General features: G+C 48.8%; 2 protein-coding genes across 2 annotated transcripts in view; one reads left to right on the top strand and one right to left on the bottom strand.

Moving 5' to 3' along the window:
• LOC144126247 (uncharacterized) overlaps positions 1–27,134 on the bottom strand; it is a 220,075-nt gene that overhangs the window by 62,840 nt on the left and 130,101 nt on the right. The window contains exon 2 of the mRNA XM_077660312.1: positions 2,599–2,853. The gene's annotated coding sequence lies outside the window, so the exon portion shown is untranslated. The remainder of the gene's footprint in view (positions 1–2,598; positions 2,854–27,134) is intronic.
• Positions 16,362–27,134, top strand: part of nolo (ADAMTS-like no long nerve cord) — a 176,313-nt gene continuing 165,540 nt past the window's right edge. The window contains 1 exon segment of the mRNA XM_077660305.1: positions 16,362–16,593. Within this exon segment, the coding sequence (XP_077516431.1) occupies positions 16,510–16,593 (84 nt within the window). The 5' untranslated portion in view covers positions 16,362–16,509.

The following is a 27,134-nucleotide window of genomic DNA, read 5'->3' as shown; positions in this document are numbered from 1 at the left end:
TAAATGAAAATCAGTTGCATATGCAGCAAGTCGTTTATGTATAAGGCATTCCGAAATTTTCGCAAAAACACTTAATAGCGATATGGGGCGGTAGTTGTTAAGATCGTCTTTTGAGCCGCCTTTATGTGTCACTGTTACCCGTGCGATTTTAAGCTCATCTGGAAAAAGTCCACTGCGCAGGATACTATTGTATATATGTGCAAGTGGGGAGGCTAGAGTTGAGGCTACTGAGTTGATTGGCAGTGGCTTAATATCGTCAGGACCTGGAGCACTATTGCTCTTTAAAGAATCAATAACTCGTTTGATCTCGCCTTCATCAGTAGGGTGTAAAAAAAGCATGCCTTGTGTACAAGTATTAATGTAAGTGACTGGATCGAAATCTGATCTGTCCCGCATCTGGTCCATCGCAACTGTCAAAAAATGTCTATTAAATCTTTCACAATGTTCAACACCACACAGTGTTTCACCCTGCGTGTTTAACTCCGAGAGACAAGTGAATTCAGGTGTCATATTGGTGACTTCTTTGTAGACCTTCCAAAATTTTTGTGGTTGATCCGCGCTGTGAAATTTACGGTTGTAATACTCACGTTTAGCTTTCCTTAGTTCTGCATTAACTTTGTTGCGATATATTTTAAACTCCTTAAATTTTAACTCATCTTTGTGTTTCAGCCAGTCCTCAAACAATTTATTTCTTTGTTTTATCTTATTATACAGCGCGGGGCAAATCCATGGCTTTCGAGCCCTTTTATGTTTTTTTTCCAAAAATACACTGGGAATGCCTTTGAGTAGAGCTCTTTGATCTTAGAGTAGAATAGATTGAAACTAATGTTTGAATCTTGCTCGTTAATAATCTGAGACCAGTCGACCTCCTGAACTAATTCTCTAAATGCTTGCAAGGTATCATCATTAATCTTTCTCGTTTTAAACTGTGTTTCATTAACTTTCTTAGAGGAAAGGTCTTCTAAAATACAAAAGATAGCCAGGTGATGACTAATATCTGCCGCAAGGACCCCAGAAACAATTCGGCCCGAAACAAGATTAGTGAAGCAGATATCAATCAGAGTTTCCGATGTTGCAGTAACACGTGTGGCACTGCCTATACGATTTTCATAACCATAACAAAGCATCATAGTATAGAATTCATTTTGTACACTACTAACGCTTTGCAGATCAATGTTAATATCCCCCAAAACTATTCCAAACCGACCAGAAACTGACAACTGCGTTAATACTCCATCGAAGTATTCAAGAAAATCCTTTGTTTTGCCCGAAGGAGGTCTATATACAACAATAATAACGGTATCTCTACAAGCTGCTGTCAGTATTTCAAAATCATTGGTCATAACACAAAAGTCATGTAGTAAACTGCAATTTAAACCAACTTTCGTGTATAAAGAAACCCCACCACCTCTTTTTCCAGAGCGAAATAAACCCATGTGGTTGTAACCGTCAAAATGATAAACATCAGATTGATTCATATACCAAGTTTCCGTGAAGGCAAGTACATCAAATTCCCAAGAGAGCTCTTCTAGATACAATGCTAGTTGGTCTCCCTTCTTTCGGAGACTGCGGGTGTTCAAGTGTAACAAAGATAGTGATCTACGCACCCATGCATTCTTTAAGATGTCTTCCTTAAAGCTATTACAATCACACATCCTTCCATTCATGGCGTTAGATCAAGCGACACAAAGTGTACATGGAATGAAAACATGTGATCTGTACCGCCGTTTAACTGCCCGGCGAGAAATCACCATTTACTTGCGCTCCAGAATTATCACTTGATTGTGCGATAGGCGAGCTCGGTATCATGCGATCCACATCGGCCACCGACTTGATATGCAAGACTGTGGTTGCCTCGGCTCGACGGGCCAAAACCTTTCCATTGCTTGACCACACAAATTTCCATCCCACATCTTTTTTGCGGGAGTTAGCAGCCCCAAGTAGCTGCTTGTTTTTCCGCGTCAAGTGTTCATTTATGTACACCGGTTTAGCTGTTCCTTCGAAACCGAGCTTCTCAGTCGTTAGCCGTGTCTTCCTTGCTTTGGCCAAAACCGCATTACGCTTAGTTCTGCGCGTGAAACGGACAATTATGTTCTTTGCCCTTGAGTTTGGTACATCAACTTTGTGACAGATATCAATGTCATTGTCATCGATTACCTCATCCAGCTGTTCACCAATTTGCTTGACGACTGATATCTCATCACAACTCCCAGGCAAACCCTTGATTTCCAGATTATTGAGACGGTTATACTGCTCAGTTTCATCCAGCTTATCCCGCAGTTGTTTGTTTTCCTGCTCAAGCATCTGGTTTTTCTCAAGAAGCTTTCTAATTTCCAGCTTCAGCTCTTTCATATCTTTTTGAATTTCTTTGACACCGTCACAAGCATCGGAGCAAACCTTCACGCCTTCTCTCAGAGACCGCATCTCAGCTCGCATCTCTCTTCGGAATTCATCCAGTTGTTTAGCAAAGTCTTTACCATCTTTTGTCATCACTGCAACAGTTGGCACTCAAATAGCAAATATAGCACAATGTTACTTGCTGTGTTCAGCAGCGGTGCACAAAGGAAGGAGGGAAATGAAATTCAAAATGTAACTCACCTGCAAAAGCAAGCGTAAAAAGGTTGAGTCCCTTATTCCGAGAGCACCGCCACCGAACTGAAGCGACTGAAGGCACTTTTCCACATTTATAGTGGGCGTCGTCCCAAGCTGCGCAGTGGGCGATATGTCCGGTCCTTATTAGTCGGCGATACGCAGGTCTTGTACGCAGCTTTCTTGAGATGGAAGCAACGCCGTCACCGATGAAAGCAACGCCGTCACCGAAGAAAGCAGATGCAGATGCAGGCGGAAAGAAGGCTGCAAAAGCAAGCGTAAAAAGGTTGAGTCCCTTATTCCGAGAGCACCGCCACCGAACTCCCCACAGTGCCCGGGGTCCATGTCACTATGGACTTAGTCTTCTCTACTTTGGAGTATTCTTACATGTTTACGAATCCTACCTCTGGCGTAATCCCAACATGCAGTCTGGGAGTCCGTAATTACACATGTGAGCTTCCGGAAAACCATCGCCAAAGCAACCGCCGCCTCTTCCTTCTGGGCGATCCCCTGGCATCGGATTGAAGCCCCATTAACTAATTTTCCTTCCGCATCAATGCATGCTATGGTCATTATCCTGTTACGTCCACGTAAACTGCTTCTTTCATCCTGCTCCCGGTTCTCCCGACAGCCTTCGCCCGAGCCTTTCTTATGAAATTCCGGGCGCATGTTTCTCGGAATGGGCCGCACCTATGCTCTTCTGCCAAGTCCTCTCTGTCCACCGTGGACAAAATGCACAGGAATCCTGGTCTATCCAGTACGTCCCTTGCCGTCTTGCTTCCTGGTAGCCGTATTCTCTGCGAAATCGAATGACCTTCAGCAATTTCGTCTGCACAGTTGCGAATGCCCATGTTTAGTAGTCTTTTTGTCCCCGCGTTTAGCGGGATAACAAGTGTTATATTATGTTTATTCCATATTAAAATGTCCGACTTGTTCTTCTCCCTTTTCTTCCATTTCAGATATTGTGTAGTGTAAGCGATCCTGCTTCCCAATAAAAACCTGTATTAACTTGAGGTGCCTTTTCCTTCCAGTTGATACTTGTGGTTTGGTACTCGACTAATCATTCCTGTCACTATCTCAGTTCTTGCTTGCAATCTCCTAATCACTTCCCTGTTGTTGTCCTCGCTGCCTATTAATATACCTAGGATTTTCGCAAGTGGTACCCCTTGAATGTGCGCTCCCTCCACAAATACTAAAATAGGGTCAGGGTCTCCTTTCTTCCTAACTGTTAGCAGTTCTGATTTGTAGGGTGCGCATTGGAGTCCACAGCTATTAGCGCATTCTGGCATAGTACCGGCCACACATTGTAGTCTCCCCTACAACCTCCCAGTATTTAGTTCGGGTTTTTGAAGACGAGGAAGATGACAAGGACTTAATGATGTATTTTCAAAGGCTACGTCCCCGTAACCTTTGCGAGGGTAACAGCTCCCAAGCCGCTGTCATCCTCGAATGAAGACGCGAAGGACTGCATCTATTTTTCTGAACAGGTGCGCAGGCTATCATGTTTTCATGCAGCATTGTGGCACACACGCGAAACTTCGACGGATAGACAAGGGCTATGTTGCACTGACCGCAGCATGCCGAGGGCTTACTGTAGGGGTTACTGCAAATACTCAGCTGGCGCGTGATTCAGCAACAGCTCCCCACAGGCAATTGCAGACATGGGAAAGAGAATGCTTCCCAAGCGAATCACTGCTAAGTGATGCGTTTGGGTCCATGCACATACGTGCACATGGGACGACACGTCTAAACAGAAAATAGTAAAAAGCGAGTAAGCTGTCCTCTAGAGCACTCCCTTTTGGGAGTGCGCTACTCCTTTTTAAGGGCAGCTTTCAAGAAGTAAGGACAGCTTACCCCCTTTTTAATCTCATCTAGGCGTATTCGTGTTTAGAGTGTACGCTCGCGTCGCGATTCCTTTGTATGTAGCACGCATGTGTTGCCTGAAAAAACAAAAAATCCAATCTCATTGCTTATTTGTAAGAGGAGCTTCAACGGTGAGGTAGCCATTTGAGTTGCTTTGTTTCTTGCGTTTATCATTTCCGCTCTCTGGTTCTCTTCTTGTCTGTAGGCATTAATTATGCTTGGTTAATGGCACTGCGCCAGGGTTTTTAATGAACATACGCCTATATATTGTACTCATGCTGCCCTTCACAATTTCTGCTCGCTTCTTCATTTATTACACTCTTTTAATGCGGTCATTACTGCTCATTATTAATAAAAAAGGGCCTCTAGTCGTGCCTGCTATTTGCGGCAATTGCTTGCGTCCGCGCGCTTCTTTTCATAATCGTGCCTGTACTGTTGGCGGGGTTCAGCTGGGCGGAACTTTCAACCCCCAGTTATACCGGCCTCGTGTTTCACCTGGCAAAACACAACGGCAGCCCGCGCAGAACTACGTGCCCTCACCCGAAATTGCGAAATACTCGCGTATAGAGCTGTTTCCTCCGGCCGCGACTACAGTAGCCCGACGCCGCTGGTTACAACAATTTCATCCCTTGCTCATCACACCAACGACCGTGCGGGGCCTCGGTAAACACGAATACGGGCTCCGCGGGGCGAATCGAAAGGAAAGCAGGAACAATAAATAAAGACAAAGCAAAAGAAAACCTAGAACCGCAGTGACGCGTTCGCTCCGCTGCGCAGCGTCGGTGGTCGTGTAAAACATGAGTGCTACCCGTGGTTCTTCTCCGTGCACCTGTCCGGGCCTACGCCGGCCTCTTTGGAAACACTGGGGGGAAACAAAAGCAGGGAAGAATAACAACAAACACGGAAGCTACGCCGTCTGCTGTTGGTCGCTGATCGAATCCACGCTCGGGCTGGTGCGCGCACAGCGTGCATTTATTAGTGCTCTTTTTTTCCTAACCACTCGCCCCATCATCCTCCAGCCCGTATGTGCGTGGGCCAGCGTGCCTGCCCGAAGGGTGGCGCAATTACTCTTAACGCAGTGTTTGCACTTGGCACCAGGCGGCGCGTGCGTCGTGCGCTGTACACACGAGCCGACATCTTTCACGCTGCTGCACCGATCCATCACTACGTTCCGGCGAGGAGCTGCAGCTACTGCCGCTGCTGCTATGGCGCGTACGGAGGGATTGTAGTGCGGCTCTCTCGTGCGCTAGTCTTCGAGCACTGACTGCTGCACTCAGGGAGCGCGTGCGCGTCACGCAGGCCTGAATGCCTGAGAGCCCGAACAGAGCCGAAATGCTTGAGGCGCCATCTAGGTCACACACGACGTACCACAGACGCCGCCGACCGACGGTTCGCTTAACGTCGGCTTCTCCTTTGTACTCGCTCGGTTGGCGTTTTTGTGTGTCTGTCACGTTGGTTCCCGGCTTGTTTGCCTTGATACGCGTGCGCGAACAAGGATACGACGCGTGCCTCGTTGTTTTTGTTGCTATATTTATCTAGTTGGTCTTTCTGCTGAGTAATGACGATAAAAGTGGCAAACGTAACCTTGTAAGGGTAACCGACAATACAGTTACAGCTTATGAAGCAATGAAGCCATGAAGGCCGTTTCGTACATTTAGAGTACACCTGAGAGCGCCTGTAGTTCTGAAGCACTTGTGTCGTTTTCCGTTTTTTCGATTGTTTTCCTTTTTTTCTCTAATCTAGAGCGCTGACTTTTGGAGCAGTAGACAACCTGGCGTGTACGTAGAACAATTTCTAACCCTATCAAAAGTGCACTGTGTGATGACAAAAGTTCTACTAGCCAAGACATTACAATGTTAGCACTTTGATGGTCCGTCTGCGATATGATTAAGGGATTCTATTCTCTGCGGAGGAAAATTTTAAGCTCCATGAATTGACGATAAACAATCTGGAATAATCTCCGGGTTGCTTTCCGCCCATCAACGCATGCGATCTTTCGCGCAGAGGCTACCATGCCACTGCTTTTTATTTCGCTGCTTCGTGTTTCGTGCTGGAAAGTTCTGAGCCCTTTCGTCCATTTTTTTCTCCGTTCTTACTCCTCACGGCTCTTTATCTGCCTTCTCTACTTTCTCAGAGGTCCTCGCTACGTTCTTTCCACCTTTGTAGCAACTCTGTCTTGTCAGTGCGTACGCCGTGCATCGCACCGATGACCAGGGCCGTTGAGAAGTTGGCTTTTTCTCGCATCTTGCAAGTCTAGTGGGTAAGCTCGATGTGGGTTGAAACTAGATGAATGAGCTGTTTTATTAAGAAAGGAAGGTTCGGTGCATTCGTTGCAGGAATTTGGTTGTTAAGGATGGGAGAAGTAGGCACCTATTGTCTTGGGTTGTCGAGCCAGGTTGTTGGACAAATCAGTAGCGTCGTCGGTAATGTCGGGATGTGCTAGCGGAGGGCTCCGGATAAATTTCAGCCCCCTGGTGTTCCTTGACGTGTACTGAAACCAGGCACTCATCCAAGCTCCTCCGTCCCACTCGACGTAAAAAGTTACCTTGGGCACCTTCTGAAAATAATTTCTGCCTAGGTGCCTGGCTGACACCGCACAGTACACGGGCGTATTGCATTTGGCTTCCATCGACATATTCGGGCAGGATTGAACCCGCGTCCCCGGCCTCAACAGCCGAGTGCTATAAGCGGTTACTGAGCCACCGCGGAGGGTCCGTTGTGGGTATCTAAAAGCAGGGGTTTGCTCAGGAATTGACATTATGGGGGCTATATAAATTTCTAAGGGGCGGGTGATGAGGGTAGTGGATAAGAGGAAGTCATTTTTCATTTTTATTTGTTGTTTTTTTACACCACAAGCCAACTCTGAACGAGTATCCCTTCGTGTACATGCCTTTCATCCTACGCAATTAAACTAAATTCTCTCCTTGTGTAAAAAGAAAATCGTTATCATTAGAGGGTGCCTTCAGAAAAATAATGGAGTGTGTCAGGAAATCACTGTCTCAAAGAACAGCTAATAAAAATTTAGTGGCGAGAAATTGAATTGACGTCGACGATACGCAACAGCAACTTTCTTTCACCAGCCAATTATTTCTAATTTTGATTGTATTCCAATTCTGATTCCATTGTTTTTCACTCAGCTAACTATTCCAGTTGTCATTATATTTTAATTCTGACTTCCTTCCTATTCTGGTTCACTCTTATTCCATTTCTATTCATAATCTCTTCGTTTACTCAATTTTCCTGTGTCGCTCTACATTCTTTTACTTTTGCTGAGTCATTCTTAGACCGGCGTCTCCCCAACAAGTGGAGACGGTTGGCAGGTGGAAGGTGGAGAGACAAGTCCCTCTACCCAGCACCTGCCATCTGTCATGGTTGGCAAGCGGGGGCTTCACACCGACGCCGTTGCTGCGGCCAGCAACGCTGTCGACGGCAAGTCTTCGCCTTCATGGCCCTTTTAATTCTAGGGCATTAAACACTTGCGCGTAATTGTGGTTCGGTTCCAAATATAACGCGAGGGGCTTTCATAAGACGATTATTCGAGGGAAAAAATGACGGACGCTTCTGCGCGCTAAGACCGAATGGGAATTAGGTGCACAAGCACTTCGATTTCTGTTCGAGGCTCGGTTTGCAAGGTAAAGTACGCTTCAGACAAAGATCTGCGAAATCGGACTTAAGCTCCATCTTGAGAGTATGACCCGATAACGTTCCTGGGGAATGTCCGTATACATACCAAACAATTCTGGACAAAAGCATTTTTGAGCTGGAAACCGTTGATTTTCTCATATAATTTAAGATTTCCGCTATAACGATCAATATATCCGCAAATCACCCGACGGCAGTCAATTTCTTTTTTCTATTAATGTTCTTGCTATGGTCAAAAGCGTTCCCCATTGTTTTTTGGCAGTCTGAACTGTTCGATGTTATTAATGGAAAAACTTAAAAAAAAAAGATTCTGCTACATATCAGAAGAATGAATCATTATCTTCAATACTTCTATAACAGTATCTTACAATTTACAATTTTCCAAGTTTCAAAACTTTTGCCCGAGAATGTTGGACATGATACGGAATTGTTGATACTCTACATTCGTAGATCGCTGGGAGCCCTCATACCACTCCTGGTGCAGTGCGCCACTGCCCTGCGATGGCAGGTGGTGCCAGCGGTGGGGCTTGCGATAGACACCCGGTTTGCTCTTCCCCAGCAACCCGCGTCGCCAGACAGTAGCGAAATCGGCTATTGGGGTTGTTACTACGAGGGTGATGTCAGTTACTTTTTTAGCGCACTGTGTCTGATGTCTGAAGGGCAGCACAAACTCCCGTTAGCTTGCTTTTTCCTGAAAACATCCCATCAGCGTCATGAATAGTTGCAAGCAATCTTCTTAAGACTGTGTGATAAAACATGAGCATTAGAAATGGCGCCAATCTGCCTCCTTCGCTGATCCCTTTCTTTTGCTGGCCTCGCCTTAGGCTTTGTTTTTGCTCTTTTAGAATCTTTTGCCTAGCCGCTGTCAACCCGAAGTCCGAAAACCCCGCTTTCTTAAGGCTGCCCACTTGTTCTGCAAAGCGTTCTCCGTGTGACGGAAACAGGACATTAAAAGGGCCGTATTCAGCGCATTAAGCACGTTGGTATTCTAAATCAACTTTGAATGATTCTGAGTGGGAATAAAAAGGTTCGCTGATAAATGTGCGTGCACGCGCCCGTTGTTGCTGCTGGACACTGAGTTGGAATATCTAAGCAACAACGCTTTACCATGTGATTGCATTTTGACTCATGTTGCTGTATCGCGCTACATTGTAAAGCTGCGTGTTTATTGTTGGTACTTGCGGTTTCTCAGCCTTTCACGCATGGGCGCATGCGAAATTCATTTCTGAAGAGAACGAAACATACACGCATGCACATACGCAGCAGCACGAGCGAAGCCGAAAAACCATCGCTCTCGTGAGTAAATAAATAAAAATTCAGTCGATGCAGTTTTATCGGTTCCCCGCTGTTAACTAGTTGACTGTGCGATTAGAGCTGGAATGCTGCCCATACTGTCTTTTGTGCAAGCTGGTTGAATAATAATATTCAAAATTTTGCCGAGCTTTATTCAGTTTCACTTCGGTCGCCAACTTATTTAGCTATTATGTTGACACGACGATTTCCGGAAACAGGTCTCCCGCCATTCGCCTTGTCAGGTCGACTGTTGCGCTGCGTCTGCGTCAAGTTGGCATCCAATGTTTTATGACGAACATCATCATTCTAAATTCGTTTCTTAAATCTCTCTTACATAAACCGCGCCTTGCACTGTAATACCAGACATGGCACGGTAGGCAAAGAATTAAATGGCAAGTAAAACGCAGCAAATAAAAACAAATAAATTTTACGGATAAGCACAGTGTAGAATCCGTGCAGAGCAGTATGCGTCAACCAGCACGACGTTTGCTTTTTGTAGAAGCGAGAATTAATAGCAAAGCTACATCAGCGGCTCTTCGCAATAACACTATAGTCACAGTTCGAATCGAACCCCTCGAGTAATTCCAGAAAATTCACAAAATTACTAATGACGTCCGCAGAATCATTTCGCACCCAAGGTCCTTCCTTCGCTGTCATTCGCGGCGTGCATTGCTCGATGATGGTTAGACAAACCTGGCTAAATGCGATTTCTAATTCGCTTCGGCTCGTTATGTTTCGAGTATCTTGTCGCTACAGTGTTTGTACAACGTGCTCGTCCTTGCGTGCAATGCTTATGTTAGTTCTTTTGTACTTTACGCGGCGGCGTGTGCACCACTGTCCACCTTCCACAAAATATACACGCAGTGATTCGTGCCAGCTCCCCGAAGAAAGCGCACCACGCGCATAGGAGACAGACTTTAGGTGCTTCCCTATAGTCTGCCTGAACAACCGGCTGCTGACTAACGGCGGTACATTGGGCCAGCTAGAAGCGGGTTGTTAAATCAGTTTGCCAAGTCAGCCGGAGCTTATGCGTAGCCCGGAACTTGACTAACGTCCATTAAGAATCCTCCTACTAACCACACTGTGCAAATACTCGCGCTCAACGGTATAATCCGTATGGAAGCTCATTTTTGACTCTTCTTTCGCGCTCCCCAGCCCCTAGCCCCTAGCCCTAAAGAGAAGGTAAAAAAAAAAGGTATTCTTCATGTAAAGTACTATGACTTTCTTATCACAAGTTCCTTATCGCAAGTTTGTTCTTTTTCTAATGACTAACAAAATATTGAGGAAACTTACAGAATTTTAGAAGGACTTTCTGTAAGAAAACTTTCGTTGTAGCAATCGGCCTGAATAAAAAAAAGAGCACCAAGATAGTCAAGCTTTGCCGCAACGCTGCACCGCATTGTAAGAAAGGTTTTAGTACAGAAGGCAGAGTTCAGAACAATTACCCAGAGCGGGATTTTGACCGGCCACTTGCGTGTAATATTGCGATGCCACGCCTGGACTTGCAACATTAATTTTAGAGTGGAGCTTCATAGCACGAACATAATCAAAATGAAAAGACTTTTTTGATGGCGCTCCATAATAAATAGAAATAAACTACTAGTCGAAAGCCAAAGCGTCATGAAAACCGGACACGTTTTAAGAAGCTCGTGTTAATATCTAACGCGTGCCCAAAATAGGCACCCAGCATTTCTGAGTATCATGGACGATTTCCCGCCATTTTTTCCCCGCCTTTTGCCTTTCCTTCTTGTAATGGGTAGAAAATGAGAAATGTTAATTACATATATTTCAGTGGCCCATGTTATTTCAAGAAATGGGCTTCCTACAACATTTGAACGTAGGGACGGGGGTGGGGGGAGTCCTAGTTTTCTCGTAAAATCAAGTGGCTTGAAATATCGGGATTAGTGATGATATTGGGGCTCCAACTGCACGCGTTATGATCCTAAGATTCTATGCAGTGACGTTTTGTTAATGATGACTGTGGGCGGATGATATTAGGAAGTTTGGGGAATATAGCGGGAGCATCTGGCGCAAGTCAGGGCTAATTGGGGATCAATGAGACATGCCTTTTTTCTGCTGTTTTTATGTGGCCGTGCTGTAAAGCAGAAGGATAAGCATTAGAATAAGCAGAAAGGTAGAAAAAACGTGCCCCAAAATTTGCAGTACACAGTACCACCTCGTTAACCTCGTTAAACAGTCGAACCTTGTTGTAAGGCCGCGCTTCATCAACGCGCACATTTTTTTTTTATTATTCCCTTAGCTTGCGGTCACTGCGGGCCTCCGGTCTACGCTCCCCAGCCTACCCGCGTGCCTCCCCCCCCCCCCCCCCCTCCCCTTACCCCCGCAAGCAGTGGCAAAGGCGCAGGAGGCACTGGCTGCTTTACCGCTGTGACGGCCGAAGACACCTGACTTTGTTAAGCGCACCAGGAAAGCATGCGAGGCGCACACAACGAGCACGTGGTGCCGCTTGGGCTTAAGCAGCATTCCCACGGCGGCAGAATGCGGACCACCTCGCATTCCGCGATGGGCCTCCTTTTTGGTATGCTCGATGGCACCGAAGCATCGAGGGTCTCCGCCGTCTGACATTTCTGCGGCGAGCCAGTGGATCAGTGGTCCCGCCATTTAGCTGAAAAACAACTTTTCATCCTTCGAGAGGCGACGCGCGGGTGCGACAGGGAAAGGGAAAACATCAAGTAATAAGGGCGAGAACTCCCCCCGGGAAGAGGGTTATCAGAATGTTTTTTGTATGTGTTTCTCTTTCTTTTTAGCCAAGCCCTGGGCTCGAAGTTGGGCCCAACCTTCAGGGGCTGTGGCTACCTCTATTGGTTATCAAAGTTTAGGGCGGGCCTCGAAATATGACCGCCCTAACTTCTTTGTTTGCAAAAGCTTTAAAATTGCACGTAAAATCATTGGAGAGCAGTCTTGTCTAGTTGAGCTAGAGGCTCCGTGCAGTGGCACGTAATTGTACAGACCTAGACTCTAACCTCGGGTCGATGAGTAAGGTCTTGTGTAGTTTCTGTGTGTGAGATCTTTTCTTTTAAGTTACGGTTCGACTGTCTGTGTGACTCAACTTGTAACGCAGCTTGCCCTTGTACATCCTGTAAATATATTTTCTCTTTGTCTCCATCATCTGGCATCAATCATCGTCTGCTCCTTCAACACCGTCGAATTCACGTTTGGAGAGGTCCTGTGCCCCTCCGAAGAAACGCAAAGAACCATCGTTGAATTTACTCTCGTTATCACGAAGTTTAATTGGCCCGGTGATTACTTCGTTATAGCCGTAGCTTCGTTATAGCGCGTGTTGACCGAACTTCCAAGGGAAATCGTCATTCCTTCGTTGTGTCCATTATTGTGATCCTTATAAACCGTTTCGTTATAAAGAGGTTCGACTGTATATTTCATGCAGAGTTTGATTATTACTCACTTGGCCTTGAGTATATTTGCCTTTTTTTTTCATCCTGAATGCTTCATTACAATTTTCCAATATTTTATTGTGAGTTCCTAAACAGTGGTGTTCCTGCAAAAAAAAAATTAAAAAGTGCTCCATCTAGCGAGCTTATCGACATCTTCATGACCGAAGATTAGTTCTACTGACTGAAAACTGAACTGAAAGCTGTTGTGTCCGTGCTTGTAGTTTACCACTCTTTAGAGAAACATAAGTGTAGCACGTCGTCGCTCACTCCGTGAACTTTCCGGCGGATGACAGAAATCCGGGGCTGACTTCACCTTGTAGAAGTCGAGGACTCGTCGCTCGTTTCGCTGCTTAGAAAAGGAAGAGCTGGTCAGACGGTGCCTCAGACGCTTCCGATGTTATACTGGCGAGCAAGAAATCGCACACGAAGCACCAGCTGCTGCGCTGAAAAATAAAATGATAGCTTTTTATCCGCGCTGCTAAACTCACAATGGGGGACGGTCGACATATCGGAAAGAGCGGCACACAACATGAAAAGCACTTGGCGGCTCAACGCCGCAGAACTCAGCGACTGTCGGCGCAATGGAGAGCCACGTTGGGTTACCATGATCATCAGTCACAGAAACAAACGACAGCCCCTCAAGAAGTAAACAAGACCAAGAATGACATCACAAAATAACCCAGCTTTCGCGAAAGGCGCCCGACGTCTGCAGGCGCAGAAGGAAAGGGAATCGGGCGCACAGACTTTTCTCTGCAGTCACTTCACTCTCAGCCAACCAACATTGTTTAGCTTCCTGGTTACTCTGAAAATCGCGCCTGCCGTTTTCCTGCTTCAACACAGAAAAACTTAACTTTTCTAGTACGAAAAAGGCACACAAAAAAATGTCTCAGTTCGCTGAAAGAACCGCGGGACTAAGCCACGCCGCAGGCTGACTCAAAATGGAACCGATACTGCAGCCTGACACAAGCGTATGCATGCATATGGTCTCTATAGCTTCTAAGAACGCTCTATCTACTTGCAGTCACGTTGTACCAGCTTGCACTCTCTTGTTGCTTCCTGCATTTTGCGACCACATCCATTCACAATGCAAATTGAGCCGCTTGGCGTAAAAGAACAGCCACGTACTATTCTTGGTGTCAAAGCAAAATCAGACGAAGCAGGGACGGTACGATGAGCTGCTCTGTTCGTCCCTTGCTGCTTCTTCCCCAACTGTAATTCAGTGAATGACGCAATGAAGTTGTCCGCTTATACAAGTGGCGCCTCAGGAGAATTCTCTCGGTAATAGAAGAAACCGGGCCCACCGGTCTGCACAAACCCATCATCGCGTTAAAGGAAGTAAGGTGAGCATGCAATCGATCAAGTTGCTACCTTTTACTGTGAAGAAAGGTAGCGAATGCTTCGCTTCGCATTATTTAAATCTTTCTTATTCACAGCGCTGGAAAACATAAACGTGTGGCCCTCGGCCCTAAGTACGCGATCTTGATGTCAGCGCACGTAGACCCCAAGTTCCTTACGCATGTTCATAAAGTACGGTGCTGAATACACAGAGGGCATAGCGACAGAGCTTTTCGATGATTTATTGCTTGCCTACAGCGTATGGAAAATGTGAAGCATAAAAAAGCCTGAATATGACCAAGAGAGGCTCGCATAGTGCAGCAGAGACACAGAATAAGCCAAGCAAGCATCCAATCTTATGCGCCCGGATGATGTCCTCGCAAGACGTGCTGCGAGACCGTTGGTCTTTCCCGGAAGGACCTCATTTCGGGAAGGCCTTCATTAAACAAAAAGTGGGGGTGTCGCCTTTCCTTCCCCCACAGCACACAGAAAGAGGGAGTGTGTGTGTGTGTGGGGGGGGGGGGGAGGAGGGGGGTGCACGGCTTCTAGGCGGACAACGTCGAAAGGACGGCAGTGCATTCTCGGTATACACGGGAAAGACACGTGCGCCTCGCAAGGCACTGGAAGCCACTGTTGTTCGCGTCGCCGCCGACGCTGCTGGCATAATCGCGCGACTTCCTGCGGCTGATCACCCGTATCGTTTGTCACACAACATTGGGCGGCGGTGACAGCCAATCACAGGCGGCCGTCGGCAATCGCCAAACGAGCTATCGATCTGCAGCCGCCCAGACAAGAAAGCCCCCTCCCCCCCAGCCCGCTTTCTTTTCCTCACAAACTTCTCTCCTCGTTCTCTCCCTTCGGATTGAAAGGACGCCGCCTCGTGTAACACCGGAGTCCCGTCTCCCACGATACGACGGCCAATCTTCGTCCGACCATCGCCTTATCGACCGTCCCAGCGGCGCCTATCCTCTGCGCGATCTGTCTCTTACGCTCGTCAGTTGTTCGGTCGTCCTAGAGATGGCGCGAGGATAGCTGGCAAGCGAAGAACACACGTGGCTTCAACTGCCGCGTGAAGTACGCCTAGCTCGCGTAGAGGCTCATGGTCATGAAGAACAACTTCCAGTTTCTTCTTCGTACGTTTTTTTTTTATTTTTGTCTGGAGAGAAAAATTCCCATCCCGTCCCGTACTGAAGTAAGCAATTAAACGGACTGTCACGCGTCTCTTGAAGCAAGTGCTTCGAGTATTTCCGAGCAAAATCTTAGCTTCACAGGTTTGGGTCAAGATGCGACAGAGAGATTTCCAGGCATGTGCAGCTGGGAAGTATGCGACACGGAGAAGATATCTGTGCTGCCACTCCATCTAGCCGTGTAGGAATCGATGTAGAACGAAATGAACGGTAGCTTCACGGCGGGGAGGCAAATCATTGCCTCTTATTGTTAACGGAAACCTTACAAGTCGACCTAGCGCACGACGTTCTGTCCGCCTGATCAGTATTGCGTTAGGGGAAGGCGAAAGACAGCAACGATGAGATGGTGGTGACGATGGAGACAAACATGATGGGCAAAAACACAAGCAGCACAAAGGCTCTTTTCCTAGTTTTAAGCCGGTCACTGCATCAATAATTATAAATGACCTGCTAATGCCCTGGCATCACTAGGGGCGATGATTGACCTCTTCGGTAGTATAGCGTGGCATCCCCAGGGTAATACGTACCACCGCCTGTCTCTAATAAACGGAGTCTGTCTGGCCAGCTCTGTGGGCGGCGACCGTCCCAGCCAGATGGAGATAACAGTGGGGGACACTGGTGTAGCTTTCCCGCCCTGCGTTTGAACAGGCCACGTGACCCCAGACGCCGCCGCGGCCCGGTCGAACGCCCGCGCCGGGCCGCCGCGGGGGCGGGAGAGCGCTCCTCTCGGTGTCCTCCCGAGGCGCGGTCCTCGCTCTCCTCTTCGCCAGCGCAAAACTCCCGTCCCGTGGCGGAGCGCTCCTCTGTTCGCCGCCAGCGCGTCCCAGTGCCAGGTGGTTCGCGCGCACGCCGACGCCGCCGAAAAACTCTCCCGCTCTCCGAGCTCGCGCGCTCCCGGCGCCGTCAGTGTGTGCGCATACCTTTCTTCGGCGGGACCCCTCCGCGCACACCCGTGTCGAAGCTGCTGTCCCGCTCGTCGCCCCGTCCCGTCACTGGGCAGTAGAAGCAGTGGGCACCGGCCGAGCTGCCGTGGAGGTGTGTCTTCTTCCGTCGGCTACTGAGTGAGTGCGAGCATTAGTGCTCCGTGCGAAGACCGACTGTGGCAGGAGGGACGCTGCGATGTAGCGCTGTCCCGGAAGAGAAGGGGGACCCGCAGGACCACCGTCGTCGTGTGTGAGAACGCGAAGATGGTGATGCAGACCTCGTCGTCCCGGTCGGATCGCCACCGCCACAGGACATCGGCGGCGGCGCTCTGGTGGGCAGCGATTGCGGTGAGTGATGCACACTGCTCCCCCGTCTCTCTCAGCGAGAAAGCGGCCCAAGCACGCCTAACAATTTGCCTGTAGCCCAGAATGCACTGGTTGCTGCTGGTTTCATGAAGGCTTCGTTCGGGGAGGGGACGAAAGGTCGCAGGGGGCCGTTTGCAAAACCAGAGCGCGTAGATGCAGCTCGCTTCCTCCAGCATCATCGATTGGTCCGGCGGCGGGCCACTTCCTGCGGTCTTCCGCGCACATGGGAGAGACTCGCGGAGAAGGAAGATGATGCGTCCGTGCATACGGGACCGACGGTGCCTGCTCCTTCCTTTCCTGCGAACATCTTCCGTGCTCTCTAGCTCTTCTCCTCTGCTCGTTCTCTGTACGGCGCGTCTCCCCCCCCCCCCCCCCCCCCCCAACCCCTCGTGGCGTCCCGTAGACGGACGAGAAGGGGTCTGAGCCGCGGCGGCGAATGCAAACAGGCCCGTGGCTCTCTCGGTGGAGCGCGTAAATGCTTCCGAGCATCGATTGATCGCGTCCCGCCGCCGGCGTGTTCTGGCGGCTAGTGCCTCTGCTTCTTCCAGTGCACTGCAGCTGCTGCAACTGAGCTGCTGCTCTGCGCCTTCCACTCCTCCCTCAAGCAGCAGCAGGACTGTCTCCTCCTGCCGCACCCTCTCCGTCTTCCCTGCATCGCTCGCCGGACGGCGCAGTAGTCTCCGAGTCGGAGAGAGAAGCGACGCCGGCCGGGCCGACTTGTGAAAAGGTCCCGCGCCGGGATTTCCATGACGGGGCCCCCCCTGGCATCTTTATGGATGCTGCCGCGCGCTGGCGTCTCTTCTCGAGCTTCGCCCCGCCGCTGCTCTGCTGCTGCAGCCCGGAACCGTAGCCAGAGATGCGGCATTGTTGTTTTGCGAGGGAGAAAAGGCGCGGGAAACTCTGCGCGTTCTTGCCTCATATTAGTCGCGAGACACGCTCCTCGCCCCTACCAAACCGTGTTTTCTTTCTCTTTTAGCGTCTCGTCTTATAATTTTGCGCTGTTTTCTCGTTCTTAAGCTCTTTGAAGGAGACGGCGTTGAGAATCTCTCCATCTTCTTCTGTCTGATGTCCTGCGAAAAAGAAGGGACGGATTATATATATGCGAGCAAACTCTCCCCCGACGGCAGAGAATAAGGGAGAATCTTGTATTCGACGAACCGGGCGGGAGGCTGTGGGGAAAAAAAGCAAAAACAAAAGTACAAGAAACGAGGTGACAAAATGCTGTCACTCCCTCTTTTGAATGTTCTCGGTTGTCAATCTTTGCGCGCTTGCTTGACACTTCTCTGCCGTCAAAACGAGAACTCTATGTCGGGATAGTAAATACATAAAGGGCATGTGCTGGAAACGCATTAAGACGAGGCGTAGAGGAGGCTAAAAGTGAAGAGAAAGTAAAGAAGCAAACCCAGCGTGGATTGAGTCAAGGGCTCACGGTATACTTAACAAATGTGACCTTTGTGTACCCTCTCCATAAAGGATATGAATTATTTTTTTTGCAGAGTATATTCAAATTTGATTTACGTGTAGAAAACGATGACAGGAAATAGGAAGCTTCAGGTTGTTACAACACGAACCTTAGGATTTGCTGCTAAATGTAAAACGATGAGCCCTTACCGGGTAGCATAGAGGTGAAGCAAACAAAATAAACGGAGTTAGGGAAAAATGGATCTGGATATTAACTTAAGTGCGACGAAATATTCAGAGTGCTATCTCCGCTTCGCACCCCCCAACTGCTTTTCTCTTATCGGACGCCAAGATTCCCTCGCCTTTACCAGGAAACCTGCATGTTTATAACAGCAAACTTCAACGGCGAACACTGCGAATTATATCACATGTCATGCACACTATGATGTTATTACGGAGCGCGTCCGAAAAATTATGAATACACGCAGAGCATATACCCAAATTCGAAGTCAGATTTCAATCATGCATGCCTGGTGCAAGATAGACTTTGTATTTTTGGTTTGAATAACGCGCTACACACTAACAAAACGACAACTGGAACGGAGGACACAGGACAGCGCGCTTGTCCTGTGTCCTCCGTTCCAGTTGTCGTTTTGTTAGTGTGTAGCGCGTTATTCAAACCAAATGTACAACTAACTAGCCCACATTGCTGTCTTGCTTAAGCCTTTGTATATTACGCACCATGAAATCCAGCGCAGCCGTTTTCGATGCGACGTTTATTTTTATTTGTGCCAGCTTAAAATGGACACGTCTTTCTTCACCGAGTTCTTGATTTCCTCGGCGAAACATTACGTACGCGGGTAAACGAATACACTACACAGGCTATCCCCAAGGTACGAATCCGGTGATGCACCGGAACCTTGCACGGCCCCGTGTAGCCATGCGTGCACAAAGGGGAAAACACTGCACTTTTTCCTCCTCGGTTTCCCACGCGAGAGGCGTCAGGTGCAGCTTGCACGCAATCGTGCAATGCCGGGAAATTGGAAGCAGTGGGAACGACTCGCTCGTGCAGAGGACACGTCGGTTACAACGGTCAAAAGCGCTTATTATGCCTGTGTAAAGGCGTATCTGGAGTGAATGGGGATTGGAGTATCTAGCTGGGTGACGCCTGAGCGTAGCATGAGACATGCTAGACCGCGGCCGGATTTGCATTATGCTGTTATTATCTAGCGTTGCTTTGGGACTTTTAAGTTGGGAGCACGAATTTAAATGCGGCTGTCAATAATTACCGCAGTGGAAAGTGCATGACGACGCAGCGGGATGGCTATGATGACGACAAAAATTGACAGGGGGGTCATGAAACCTGATGCGAGAAAGCTGGAATAGAAGTTGCATTTACCTTCCATCATCACTCAGTTTAATAATTTTACTTTAGGCCGAGGCTTCAAATACGCGACAAAATTTTACTGGAGGGGGAGGTAAGTCGAGGGTGGCGGTGGCAGGGTGGACAGCCCCCTAACTAAGAGGGTGGGGAGGTGGCAGGTAGTTTTGGAGGAGAGCCCCCCTTACTACTTCATTTTTTATGTCGATTTCGTCGTCGTGTTTTCATTCCGCTGCTGCTGCGTCGGCTTCCAATGTGCGCATGCCTTGTAGGGGGGGTATTGGTGGTGGGTTGCGCGTGAAGGCTTCATTGGGAGAGGCTTCACAAGGACGAGGCCGCCATTTTCGCCAAGTGCCACTGGTTCTCCTATCGCAGCAAAATATCTCTGCCTTAAGACTGAGTACACCTAGAGTGATCTAATTGGTTTAAATAGTAAACAATCCATACCAGATCAACGACCCCGTCATTTCACAGACACGTCTACTGGGCTGTCTGGATGGCCTTCTTGCGATGCTCATGCGGGTTCCGTTCAAGCGGCGATATACTCTCGAGGAGCGCGCAGCTCGTCGGTGCATGGCATTCTTGCCTTCATGGCGATGAAATACGTGCAGCAGTTATGTGCGCTTCACCTCTATTGAGCTGCAATAATTAACCTATACGAAAGCACATTTGCAAAATAAGTGTTTAGTGAGTAAAAGAGAACGAGGCAAACGTATATCGGGTAGAAGATCGCAGTGGAAAGAACGAAAGGAACATGTTTGGCCGCAACAAAAAAAAATAATGACGCAGCTAAGAACAAAGTGCAGACCGCACGGCACTCGATTTCTGCCTGACGAACAGAGGGAACCACGGCTGCCTCTAGAAAAAGATGAACAGCGAGATAGAGTGCGAGAGCCTGTGGGAGGGAAGGTTGGGGTGCAGCGGCGTGGAATAGAACGTCATGTCTGCGGTGCTAAACGGCAAAGAGAAAGCTCCCCACCGCCTTTCCTTAGTTCTGATCCGTACCTGTTTTTGTTCCTATCCTGCGTGTCTAGAGCTGTCGGGTCGACGGAGCGCTTTTACAAACACTTCGGTGTCGGAACAATTCGCCGGAGGAGGAGAAGGAGGAGCGGCAAATGAAAAAGAGAGAGAAAATGTAAAGCATTTGCAGGAGGAGGAAAAAATGAAAAGAAAGAAATGGCTCTAGGGGGTGCGCCGTACAGACTTGACAGAAGGTGTGAAGAATGGTAACCGCCGGAACAAGCTTTCTCTTTGGTCGGCCGAGGAAAAGGTGTTTCCTCTGCACCAAGAGACGACGGCAAGCGAGGAGCGAAAAGAGCCCAACTTAAGAGGGGCGGCATGGTCCTGTGGGAGGAGGGAAGGCCGTGATGGCGCTTCGTGGAGAGGGAGAGCATAGACGACGCCGGAGGTGGTATGTGGAAGAAGTGGTTGTTGGTATAGTATACGGAGAACGCGGTTCGAGGAGAAAGGTGTTCACGGAGAGGTCTCTGCCGCGCTACCGAACGACGTTGTAGAGAGCTTGGAGGCGCAGAAGAGGGATATATATATATATATATATATATATATATATATATATATATATATATATATATATATATATATAGAGAGAGAGAGAGAGAGAGAGAGAGGTCTAGACACGTAGAACAGCCAGGGAACAGCTGTGTGGGGGAGGACCTGGGTGGATGGCGTTGGAAGTGGGAGGAACGGACAGACATAAAAGAGCGTTCATCGCCGCCTTTCTCGGAAGGTATGTTCCGAAGCCCTCGGTCTTCTTCGTCGAGGAGGAAGGGAAGGGGGGGTTGGCTTCGCGGACATGCACGAAGTACGATTAGCGCGTACGCCGCCGCCATAGCGGTATACGCGTCTCTGGGGAGGTACCTGCGCGTGGCGCAGAGCGGAGTCCCGCCGACTGTGGGCGACTGCACCGTATGCAAGTCCCCCCCCCCCCCCCCCCCCCCCCCCGCCGCGCAAATCTAAACGGCTTTCGTTCCGCACTCAGGCGGCGACCTCGAAGGAAGCGTGTTTGCACGAGGAAACAATGAGTGTCATGAAGAGCAACACTCTGAGAAGCATGTCGCTGTGGCACTGCAGACGGACGAGGTGAGGGTCAAGACAGCGAAGCGTTGTAAACACGCGGACACGAGCGGCGTTCCGAGGATACATAAAAAAAAAATTATCACGTTCACCTAACCGTCTTAAACGTTGAATTATTTTTAGTGCGGGTATTCGCACCATCACATCTCCGAAAAAGAAAGAAGAAAAGAGTCAAGATAACGGGAAATTTTTTATTTATGAAGCGAAAAGCAGCGAAGAAGGCGTGAGGCAAACCGCTCTAGTTTGCTACTGGGCTTGGGAAAGGAGGAAAATGGTCACAATGAGTTACTGCAAAAATATATAAAGAATTGTATCTGATGGTGACGCGGGCGTTTGACTCTGCATGAGCCGATTTGGCTCAATAAGAAATGTTTAAAATGCGTGTCAAAGAAAGCGAAAGAACGGCCACCCGAATGAGACAGGACAGTCGTGTGCCTCAGAACTGTCGTAACGCTCTGCTGCACGTGCGTGCCTTTGTTGCACGACACCGGAACGCGCCTACTGGCAGCAGTTAGAGAAATGGGTCAGTAAACGATTCTTTGCTTGCTCGCTTCACCCAATATTTCGTTACTAGGGTGCTAGAAATAAAATCCCTAAACGCTTCGGCTTGGGGCATCAAAGTGTTGCACTCTGAAACTGTTGCTCCGCTCACATCTATTTTGTGGGTGTCATTTATTCACTCACTTCTTGCCCTGTCCCATGGCGAAGATAAGCGGCGTTTACTTGAATGCGACCGAAGTCGACTCCAGTCCCCTTCTTGATGCAGGTTTCGAGAAGGATAGGCGTGACTCTCTGCCTCGACGTTTTTGCACTTTTCCCCAAAAACGGAACCGGAGTCGACTTCGGTCGCATTCATGTAAACTAGGATGTAGGCTCGTCATCCTCGCCCTTATTCTGTAGAAGGCCGCTCAGCTAAGCCCTCCGGAGCCATGCACTCGGATGCATATTTCATTTAATTTTCTTACCTTAAAGACCCACTGAGGGGTATTACATTAGGGGTGGTATCAAGCATTATGATGGCGAAGTGTTGACACATTTTCGGTGAAAGTGTACAGCCACGTGATGGCATCGATATCGTTAGGTAGATCGTTCCAGTCTACGGCAGCACGGGAAAGGAAGTGGCAAAAGTGACAGTGCAGGTGTGTGTGGTCGGCAGACTTGAAATGGATGAGGTGTGCGGTCAGATTATGGGGGCTCGCGGGACAATGCAGGAGGCGCAGCTCAGTAAACTATAGAAAAACTTACACAATAATAAAATGCTAGCAATACGGCGGCAAAACGGCGGGTTGTAAGAAACTGGATCCTACTTTCAGTCCGTGCCATCTGCCACCACTAGATTCAGGCCTGTTGCCTACATGCCACAGGTCCGGATGACGCGACCGAAAACTGGACGTTAAGCGACTCAACACTAGCGAAAGCAATGATGTTTTAGTCTTCATTGGTCAGAACCACGTGAGCTCACACGGGAGTGACGTCAAGTCTTCTGCGGCGACAGAGCAGACCACGAAAAGCTGCGTCACTGGAGCGCAGAAAGAAGTTGGCAAAAACAGGAGCTGTTGGATAATGCATTACAAAACCCTACGCCAACTGATAATTACCCCCAAAAAAGGACGGCTAAGCCAGCTACGCTCCTAAACCCCAGAGAAAATCTGCCATACAGGCGCAACTGAAAAGCGATAAACAAATGTTCGATTGATTTTAAAACATCTTATTCATCGGAAAGAGCTTGGTGCTAAGAGATCGCGTTAAGTGGTAGAGAGTACATAGCCCTCGACGGCTTTGCCAACCCGCTGGGGACAGGGCTAAGCCAGCACGGTCTCCCACCGCTCGAGAGAAATATCGGTGAAATGCGATCGTAGTTGACTCGTTGGCCGCAGTGTTTACAATTCGGGTTGTATTGATCAGGATAAATGTGCGAAGGTTACGTGGCGTCGTCTACAGACGAGATCGATACAAACCAAAAAGTTCGGAACGAGGAGGCTCCAAGGCTTTTTAAAAAGGGCGTGCGATGACACGTGCCCAAGTTGCGTATTCGTATCCTTATGCACGTTTCGCTCAGATCGAGGACGAAGTGAAAGACTGCTCGAGCAAACAAAGCCACCCTCCATCAGGGCCGGTGAGTGAGGTATGCCTCCACGATTCTGTGCGCTCTGCGTATACCCGGTGTAAAGGCATTTTGAAACGGCGAAGCAACCCAGCGTGAACAAGCGGATTCGTGTTCACGGCCCATTACACGCTTCGCATTGCCGGAGAGTGGAGTGCGCGCACGGGCTTTCCATGCAGCGACGCTGGGGCCCAAATGGCTCAAGATCATCAGCCCGGAAGCAGTGTGATGCAGCGGAATATGAAGTATCGGGACTACATCTAAATGATAAAAGGCGGAGAACGCCGCCGGCATGATGCGATACGCGCCTAAGACAAGCCTTGCGATGTGGTCGTTGCGCCGTTCGGTGTTATTTACTGTCCGTGGCCTTCGGCGCAGAAAATGCTATATAGAAGGTATCGGCGACAACCCTCCGGATGCGATGTATTGAATTTAAAAGTAGACGTTGCGTATTCCTTGTTTTGTGTCACATAAAGTGCCCTTACACACATTGCTCTGTGTTAAAGGTAACCCAGTGTTCTTTTGTTCTTCACGTTCCGTTGTACTGCGCAATAAATTTGTTTTAGTGCACTATACTCTGCACACTTGAGGTGTGTGTTGTTCTTTGCGTTAACGCAAACTTCAGGTTAATTTTCAGCAGCGGCGACGGTAACCAATGGCTATTTTGCCGTTGGTTTTGCTGAAATATTAGCCCTACGAACAGCAGTATACCGTGTAATTCTGCACTCGCGAGAAGCGAAATTTCGTGGAGCCATTTTTATACGCAGAGTACACGTATAGCACATCACAAATTTAGCGTTTACTGATGCGTTAGAATAGCGATAATAGTCCTGCATTTCCCTTGTGCTGCTTTGTCGGTGAGTCCCGACAAAATGATGTGATTACATAGCTGCTTGTGCCGTTAAGTCGGCTATTCAAATGTTGGGCAGTGAATTTCTTCGATGATTTATTTTTATTTTATTGTTGACATCCGCGTGTCAGAAAGCTTTCACGTCAGTACGATCGTGTTGCAAACAGCTGTGGGTGATGAAATGGGTCTTCTGCAGTGCATATACGGAAATGCCTGCGTCCTTTCTCTTGCTGCTCGCTTAGCGAGGAAAGTATGGAAGAGGCACTTCGGGATGCCCCGAGCAAAGTCAGCGACACACGAACAAGGAATTGAGAATGCGAAACAAGCTTTGTGAACGAGTACAGCGATGCGCTCCTATAGACAAAGCGCGCATCCGTATAAATGTGTGCTCGCAAGGCATACGCAGCGAAACAGCGGGAAATCTGCTAAGCCTGCTCTCGCGCGTGTCGTCTGTTCGCTAGGTCTCCTCAGCGAAGCGAGCAGACGACAAAGACTCTTCTGTTTTTAGTTCTCTTTATGGGTGACGCCAAGTCGGCGTCAGTAGCTATAGCTGCAAGGATGCGACGTAAGGAGCATTCGGAGCACGCATAATACGGTCGAAGTGCGTAGCTGTGCGACCGTAAATAAATACGTAAGAGCGCAATCAAATCGCGCGGAACGATATCTTCCTTCAAGTTCTTCGTCTCGGGGGCCCCGGTCGTCGGTCCCCCGACGAACGCGCCGAGAAAAACAAGAAACGGGGAACTATTGCTGCTGTTCCGCCCGGGTTTGTTGTTTTTAGTGTACACGAGTACGTACACGCAGGCTCGGAGTACAGCGATCACGTGTGTGCATAGCGCACGTGTAGTGTATACGCTTAAATGTTATGTCTGACTGTTGCGTATCGGCGCCGTCAGCAGACGATCGGCTTGGCGTGCGCACCCAAACGTGGCGTACAGAACGTACACGCATTCGCGTCGTAACCTGGCCCAGCGGAGCTCTCTCTCTCTCTCTCTCGCGTACACTACCTCCATCGGCTAAACCCCCCGGGACGCGTTCGGTCTCGGCAAGAACGTGCCTTTCCCGCCGAAGCCGCAGCGTCACGGGAGAAAGCAGGGCTGTGCAGGCCAAAAAAGGCAAATGCGCATTGTCAACAGAAGAAGTGAGATTGTATGTGGAACGGCCTGCAGCGAGAAGAGAAGAATATCTCCAACGTTGGCTTTTGGGGCTGCGTTCCACTTATAGGCATTACATTGTCGCAGAATGAGAAATGGCGATTGTGGTCGTGTATTTGCTAGACTTTCTCAAGCTGAAAAATGCGAGCGACTCTTCGATTCTTTTTTTTTTTTTTGCACTACAGGACCGCAGTTTCTGGTTTTCAAAGAAAAATACGCCCGTAGCTGCTTGTTATTGCAGCGTTGCAATCGTTCTTCTACAGTTAAAGGTGAATATCTGTTTGTACGCAATGAAGCTTTCTGAGAGATACGAGACGTCTTTTAAAGATATGCATGGATGCAGAAACCACGCGTCGGTGCGTCAGCAAATAGTTTACCAGAGCTATTGCTGTACTGTCAGTGATAATTGCTGGCACACTCCCGATCCTCTACTGCACTCTGGTGCTCACTGGCGCGTGATATATTAAGCAGATACGCCGCTGTTATATATGATGCGTTAACATTTAAGGAGAAGAAGCGAAAGAAGAAGCAATTCCAGACATGGCCAACCTGGAACTACCATGCTCACGCATTCTGTGCGACTGACTTGCTCTGCATCCGCAGTACAAGCTCTCTTCTTGTACAAGGCCAGCTAGCAAATCACGCCTTCGAGAAAAAAAGGGGCACAGGTCAGTTGTGTTTGTGTTCCGCGCGCAGCACACGCTTCGTGCCGAGACCTCTTTCCATGTTTCCGCATCGTTCCCGCGAAAAAGCCCTCCAGAGTGTTCGTATTTTATCGGCAGGGTCGACCGCCGGCGCCGTTGTGTCGCGTACGATAACTTATGCACAGCCGCCGCGAGACTCGCTCCTGTATCCCTGTGCATGCTGCCACTCGAGATAGGAGAGGCGAGACCACCGAGAGACCCACGCACCCCCACTAGCGCTGCCACCGGTGCTTCACTGCGCGTCCTCAATCGACCTTCCACATGTGTGTGTGCATGTGTAACGCATGTGGAAAACATGCGGCGCGTGCGAGCGGTGGCGGGAGCGTCGGGGCGCGTGGCTTGAACGGTCCGCTGACTCACGGGTGATCGAAGCCTGATCAATCGTCGCACGATCTACCTACTGATCGGGTGACCGCTGATAAGTACTCCACATGCTGCGTGGTGTTTCCGAACCGACGCAACGTTAGCGGGGCGCCATGCCTGGCTGACGTTGCGCTTTTTTGCGAGTCTTGTCTTGGCTCTGTCTGACTGATGTCGGCACGCGAGCTGATAGCGTGTCGTCCTCGTCCCCGGGAAAGCGTTGCGGGCTTCATTTAACATTTGACCGGAGCATACTTGCAGAACCTTTCGGCTCGGTAATGCCTTAGTTTAGATCGTTTTCGTTGGAACGCCTCACGCAGTACGTAAGCCAAAAAAATAAGAAAATAAAACAGCAGGAGCTGCTAGGACCAGCATTTCCCTCACAAAAAAATGAGTCTTTTTGTTCTCATTTTTTTACTTGCTTCAACTCGATCATCAAATCCGAAACTTCAAAGCTTCAAGGAAGTTCAGGCAA

Source organism: Amblyomma americanum, chromosome 3 (genome assembly GCF_052857255.1).
Source record: "Amblyomma americanum isolate KBUSLIRL-KWMA chromosome 3, ASM5285725v1, whole genome shotgun sequence".
In the NCBI taxonomy this organism is placed as follows: domain Eukaryota; kingdom Metazoa; phylum Arthropoda; class Arachnida; order Ixodida; family Ixodidae; genus Amblyomma; species Amblyomma americanum.
The sequence above is the reverse complement of the archived record's forward strand: the minus strand, read 5'-3'. Positions and strand labels throughout refer to the sequence as shown.